Source organism: Schistocerca piceifrons, chromosome 11 (genome assembly GCF_021461385.2).
Source record: "Schistocerca piceifrons isolate TAMUIC-IGC-003096 chromosome 11, iqSchPice1.1, whole genome shotgun sequence".
Classification (NCBI taxonomy): Eukaryota; Metazoa; Arthropoda; class Insecta; order Orthoptera; family Acrididae; genus Schistocerca; species Schistocerca piceifrons.
In genome coordinates, this window is record NC_060148.1 from 169,863,268 (window position 1) to 169,870,078 (window position 6,811).

Here is a 6,811-nt window from a genome sequence, read left to right on the forward strand (position 1 = left end):
ACTTCTGAAGCATGTTGTACGCTCCATCCCACTAATGTCTCTTCAGTTTCTGGTGCAACAGCCAGAACCCATGCCAGTAGATCCTCCTCCTGTCTCTACGGGAGTCAAAAACTTTACATATGACCCCATGCAAAATAGTCCACAGGAATTAAATCTGTCAATTGTGTCAGCTAAGCGGTTGGACCAACTTAGCCTATCCATTTTTCACTATACCATATTGTCTGTTGATGTGTGTGTGAGCTGCATGTCTGAGATGAAGTGGTGCCCATCATGCTGAAACCACATTTCGTGACAGACATTCAGTGATACAGCTTTCAAGAACTGGTCTGACAAGTTTTTAGGAAGATTGAGGTTGCAGGACCATTTCCAATTATCATGAGTTGCACTTCCTTTCACTCAAGCTGTCTTAGAACAGAAACAATATGTTTCCTGACAGGTTGATATTCAAAATATTGTTTATCCACTCCCCCTACAGGTCCTTGAAGTTTGTCACAGGAATTTCTGAACAGCCTGTAGATGCCAACTAGCTGCAAGTGACACAGGGTGGCAGACCTAGGGCAGTAACACTTTGTGGATGAGAGAGCCAATACAATTCTGCTGGGTCAGAGAACAATGTTAATTTATTAAGAGGCTTCAACAGAACTTTGAAGGGCCAGTACAGTTTGGCCAAAGTATGCCTAGAATAATTCACATCTGGAAGAGATTCCACAGTTAACATTATTATGCTGAGCTAATACATGATGCCAGCAGCTTCACAGTTAATAAAACCTGTTTTACACGGACGACTTTCCGCTGAAAATTGACTACTTGATTCGAGTGTGTGCTTCGAGGGTCTGCGTGTAAATCAGGAGCCAACCACGACTCGAGCGGATCAGTGACGTCAATGATCACCTACATCTGCATCTACGTTTATAATTCACAAACCACCAAACGGTGTGTGGTGGAGGGCACTTTACATGCCACTGTCATTACCTCACTTTCCTGTTTCAGTTGTGTATGGTTCGCAGGAAGAACGACTGCCAGAAAACCTCTGTGTGCACTCGAATCTCTCTAATTTTACATTCGTGATCTCCTCGGGAGGTATAAGTAGGGGGAAGCAATATATTCGATACCTCATCCAGAAATGCACCCTCTCGAAACCTGGACAGCAAGCTACACTGTGATGCAGAACACCTCTCTTGCAGAGTCTGCCACTCGAGTTTGCTAAACATCTCCGTAACGCTATCACACTTACCAAATAATATGATCATTCCACTTCAAATTGTTCTGTACGCATACTCCCAGATATTTTACAGAAGTAACTGCTACCAGTGTTTGTTCCGCTATCTTATAATCATACAATAAAGGATCCTTCTTTCTATGTATTCACAATAGATTACATTTCTCTATGTTAAGGGTCAGTTTCCACTCCCTGCACCAAGTGCCTTTCTGCTGCAGATCTTCCTGCATTCCGCTGCAATTTTCTAATGCTGCAACTTCTCTGTATACTACAGCATCATCTGCGAAAAGCCACATGGAACTTCTGACACTATCTACTAGGTCATTTATATGTATTGTGAAAAGCAATGAGCCCATAACACTCCCCTGTGGCATGCCAGAGATTACTTAGATGTCTGTAGACGTCTCTCCATTGAGAACAACATGCTGTGTTCTGTTTGCTAAATCTCTTCATTACAGCCACACAGCTGTTCTGATATTCTGTAGACTCTTACTCTGTTTATCAGGCGACAGTGCGGAACTGTATCAAACGCCTACCTGGGAGCCTGTATCTAATATTTTCTATGCCGAGTGCGGAGTTCTAAAATTCGGAGAATGCGGAATACTGCGCATGCACAGAAGGAATAGGCGTGCCATATTTGTTTACAGTTGTGGATTTACAGCAAAAGACAGACAGAACATTTTTGAGCACAATTCTCATAGTGAGTATCCATCATCGATTGTTAATAAATGTTGCTCATATTTTGGTATTGTCACAGTATATATGAATATAAATTATTTGTATTTTATAATTTCGTGTTATTTTTTAAAAATGGAATGGACAAAGAATTTCATCATTGCCATGATTTCTGCATATCAGGGCAAAAACGTTCTAATAGATGCAGAACATTCACTGTACCCCAACAAGGTAAACTTGTAACGTCTGTAACGTTCTTTGTGGTCCTTGTATCTTTATACTACTTATAGGTGCAAGTAGATACATAAACGTGTAGAGAAGTATTATCGACAAATCTTGTATTTTTTCTAGAATGCAAGGAAAGAGTATTTGGAACATGTAGCAACAAAAGTGGCCGAGGTCTTGCAAGGCATTACCGCTGATGACTGCAAGGCCAAATTCTCAACTTTGTGGTCTCACTATGGTGCTGAACTGAATAAAACAGGCCAGAGCGAGAGCAGTGGCTCATCCAGTGCTGTATACAGGCCAAGAGTTTGGTAGTTTGATGTTTTACATTTCCTGAAAGACTTCATTACACCACGCGAAAGCCGGTGTAACATTCCGAACAGTGTTGTAAGTATTTTTAGTTAACTTTTTATTCTCATGTACAGCAGTTTGTAACAGTGCTTTCTATTGACAATGTTAAGTTTGTTAATGCTGTTGGTGCTGCCCTGAAATGAAGAAAAAGATTTTAGTGAATTTTAAATAAAATATTGAGCATAGTTTTGAGATGAGCTATTAAATGTAGGAAGAAGAGAGAGCTGAAATTGCATGTATTATCAGTAAAGGAAAATGTAGTTAACTTTTACTGAGTAACTGATTATATTACTTGAAGCAGTAACTCCAGAGGCATTCAGTGAATGTAGCATAGCTGGCAGTTATAGAACATTAGCTCTATTTAGTATGTGCATTTGTCCATTGCATCTATAACAGCAGTAACTGCTGCAGATATATCTTGCCAGATTCACTGAACTTGTACACTACTTTTTGCAGAATTAATTTCTTAAAATGCTTCATGAATGAAACATGTATTTTTCATCTAACTTTACAATTCATGCTCAGCTTGTACATTTAAATGAACCATACAGGAATAGAAAATTGAACACTGTGCAATAAAAGTGCATATGTTTATGGACTGAGTGGACTGTGTGTGTTTTTTTAATGTAGTTTATATCACAGGTAGATTTCTCAGTGAGTTTAGCAGTGTAATCTGCACTGGCACTGTAAACAAGTGTTTTCTTGTGTGGTGGTTTATGCTGAGCATGGTGTTACTTTAATGATCAGCTTCTTTACCAGTTAAATATATGTTAAAGAGTTGAAATGTTTGGCAAATAGAAATGCTTGGCAGAGAAAGTATGTCAAGTGCTGTGAAAACAAATTTAATTTCCTTATTTAATTCCATTCATTCTGGAGGTTTTATTCTGTATTTAAAGGTATTCACCTTACTGGAGAGTTTCCTCAGAATATGAAATTTTAATTTAGGCACAACTGAGTGTAACATGCTAAGTGCTCATAACTGTTTAGACTGTGGTACAAGATTTTTCAGTTCTTAAGACATGACAGCCACTACTTAACTTACCATTAACAAACTCAATATTCCACATCACCTTTACTTCAGTTGTTGAGCTATTTATGTGATCATCATTGTTCATTCCTTCAGCAGGTCTTCTTTATTTATTTAGAACCTACATTAATGCATGATTCATAGCAAGCCTGTAGTGAAGCCTTTGTGGTATTTACATGTTTTGTGGACACTACTCTCATTGTGGCCGTAGGTTCTTATCAGTTGCTATCCTTCCTCCTTCCCAGCCTAGATCCTGGATATACTCTAGATTTAGTTTACTTTGCAATTCCACTACATTACTGTCCAGAGATTTCTCTACTGGCATTGTACTCATACTTAGCATTACTTTTAGAAACAGAGAAATATTGGTGACAAAGGGTTAGTGTTTTAGTGCTAATTCCCCTCATCTCCCTTCTTCCCCTCCACCCCCCACTCCCCATTTACACGATTTCTTGGTTGTGTTGGCATACTGATGTGTAACATAGCCCGAGGTCTGGTTTAGATTATGTGGTGTCAGTTTCATTGAAAGTTTGGGGAGCTGACATTTGTGAATGCAAACAAAATGTGTGGTATGCACCACATGTGACTTTCTTTTTAACCTGCAACATGTTAATGTAATACCTCGACCATAACCAACAAGTGTGAAGACTTGTGGGCCACAACATTACCAGGAATAGGAGTCACTATATGGGTGTTCAATGTACCCCCTGAGTGTTACATTTCTTTGGTAGTGTGGTGGGATTAAAGTGAATAAAACAATTTGTCTGATAATGTATTTTACTCCATGGGATAGTACCTACACAATGTACCCTGGGCTTTCCTCCAGCAACTAGGCAGTTCTCTGTTGGGTTGGTGGCGATGGAAGGAGAGTATTCTGGTATGTTATGGTTAAATAGTATGGGGGTGTCTCTCAGCTGCAAAGCCCACTTATAATCTGACAGGGAATCCACAGGGTCTTCTCCAATGTTAGCAGTTTTGGATAACTCAGTGCCACCAACATCAATGTCATTGTCACTTAGCTCACAGTTCTCAGTGGACTAGGCAGTATAATATTCATGTTGACTGCTTACAAAAACAGCTTATTCTTGATGAGTTTTGTTTAGTGAGACCTTCATTAATGTGTAACCAGACCAGATAGCAGCTTAACATCACTCACTGTGGATAGTAGAAAACTAGAGCACAAGTATGTTGAGTAATTGTTCATGGCATGAAGACTTGATTTCAGTAAAATTTTGGGTAACATTTGTGATAAATGCGGTTGTTCGGATGGATAATGATATATGATATTGTCAATACACAGTGATCAAATGTGTTATCAATAAGGCTCATCAATTTGGAAATTCTCTTTTGATATATGTGGCCTTGTGATCCATTTAATGTAGAAATGAATTCCAGTTTGCTACAATTAAATGTTTAATGAAAAAACAGCAGAATAAAACTCTTTAGTATTTATGTAGTCAGTTCAGTTGATTAGCCTCCTTGTAAGTCATCAGTCATGTTTCATTAAATGTCACATTATTAGATCTGCATGGAACAATTTCAGTTATATGTTGATAAAATATTATATACAACATTGGGTCATATAGTTACTGGTTTGTCCTCTCTGCAGCCATGCTCAAAGCAACCTGAGGTCTAATACACAACTAAAATGAGGGAATTTTACAGGTGCCTCACAACTCTGGTACAGAAATCCCGAGGACTAGGAAGATGCCTGACAACTCAGTGATAGAAATCAACAGGACTGAGATCATAATTTTTTATGATGAGAGTAGTAATGTAAGTCAGGTCAATAACGTTTTTCCTTTTTATTGTACAGTAAGTAATAATTGATATACTGAAACATTTTTTTCCCTTAGATCGATAGACCACCATATACATCAAATAGTGAACGCCCAGATATCACAATTGATGTAAGTAAAAGACTCGCTTGAGGTAATGTTCATAACCTCCTACACAAATAAGTTCATTCCATTTGCAAATAACAGAGATTAAATCTTAACCTCCCAGCGTTACTTTTATTGATAACAGTAGCCATTAATGAAATTAAACAAACTTAAACAGTCCTCTTGAACACTAATGCCATTTTTCATTACAGAATATGGATGTGGTGGTAGTTAACGACAGTGCTGAATTTGAGGTGCCTAGTACTCCAGTGGTTTCTGGTGCATATTCCACTACACCAAAAGTTCGGAAGATGAGAAAGAGTGATAGTAATCCCTTACTAAATACAGTACTGGAGAACTTAAACTCAAAATTAACCAAAAAGGCATTAGACCCATCTCCACATGATGCTTTGGGACACTTCATTGTTGAAGAGTTGTCCAGAATAAGAAATCCAATGACTGTGAGAGATACAAAACATAAGATACTGAAATTTATCATGGAAGCTCAAATAATGGATGATAATTGTTGAATTGTATGCATTTAGTATTTATTACTTTGAAAATACATTACCATTCAAAAATTGAAGTTTTTAATTGACTCCATTGCCAAGGGACAGAAACACTCGTATTAAAATATTCACAGTATTCACAGACTTCCTTTGCTTGCCTCGCAGTTCTGCTGGTGTACGCTACCCCACAGAGCACCAGCACGCCATGACCCTTCCTCCATCGTACAAGACTCCGTGTTTTCCACGTCTCTGGTTGACATATATGTGCTGTCTGTTTCATCAATCTAAAAAAATATGTAAAATGCAAAGTGTTTCCGTAATTAATTCCACTTTGTCTACAGCAAGTTTAATAGTTGTCAGTAATATTCAGAAAAGGTTGCTCAGAATACCAAAGGCATTTTCAACAACTCGTCTTGCCCTTGATAATCTGTAATTGAAAACATTTTTGTGAGTTTCATTTTTATAGTCTTTATAGGGCTTCATGCTGTATGACTGGAGTCTGAAAGCGTCATCTGCCACAACAACATGTGGAAGAGATATGTTGCTGTTTTTTAGCACTTTTTCTTGTGGAACTTGCAACCAATTTTCCCTTAGTGCAGAGCTTATTTTACATTGCTGAAAGACTCCTCCATCGCTTACTCGCCCATTGCACCCAATGTCAATCAGAGAAAACCAATACTTAGCATCAACAATTGCTAGTAATACAATGCTATTAAATTTTTTGTAATAATAATAAAGTGAGTCAGCTGATCTTGGTTCAGCAATCGCAACATGTTTCCCATCCATTGCACCTGTCAATAAAACAACAGAGATGATTTGTCAATTTTGTCTAAGTAGATTTTATTTGGAGACAGTTATAATAAACTACACAAAATGTAAATTCCTTGATTAAGTAGCATACCTAAGCAATTTGGGAACTGCC

At 38.0% G+C, this 6,811-nt stretch overlaps 1 protein-coding gene across 1 annotated transcript; it reads left to right on the forward strand.

The window, feature by feature from the left end:
- The first annotated feature begins 2,372 nt into the window (after positions 1-2,372).
- LOC124719870 lies at positions 2,373-5,910 on the forward strand. Its single transcript, XM_047245052.1, has 4 exons — positions 2,373-2,506; positions 5,163-5,273; positions 5,354-5,407; positions 5,593-5,910. The coding sequence occupies exons 2-4, from the start codon at positions 5,205-5,207 to the stop codon at positions 5,908-5,910; spliced, it is 441 nt and encodes a 146-aa protein (XP_047101008.1). The 5' UTR covers positions 2,373-2,506; positions 5,163-5,204.
- The last annotated feature ends 901 nt before the right edge of the window (positions 5,911-6,811 follow it).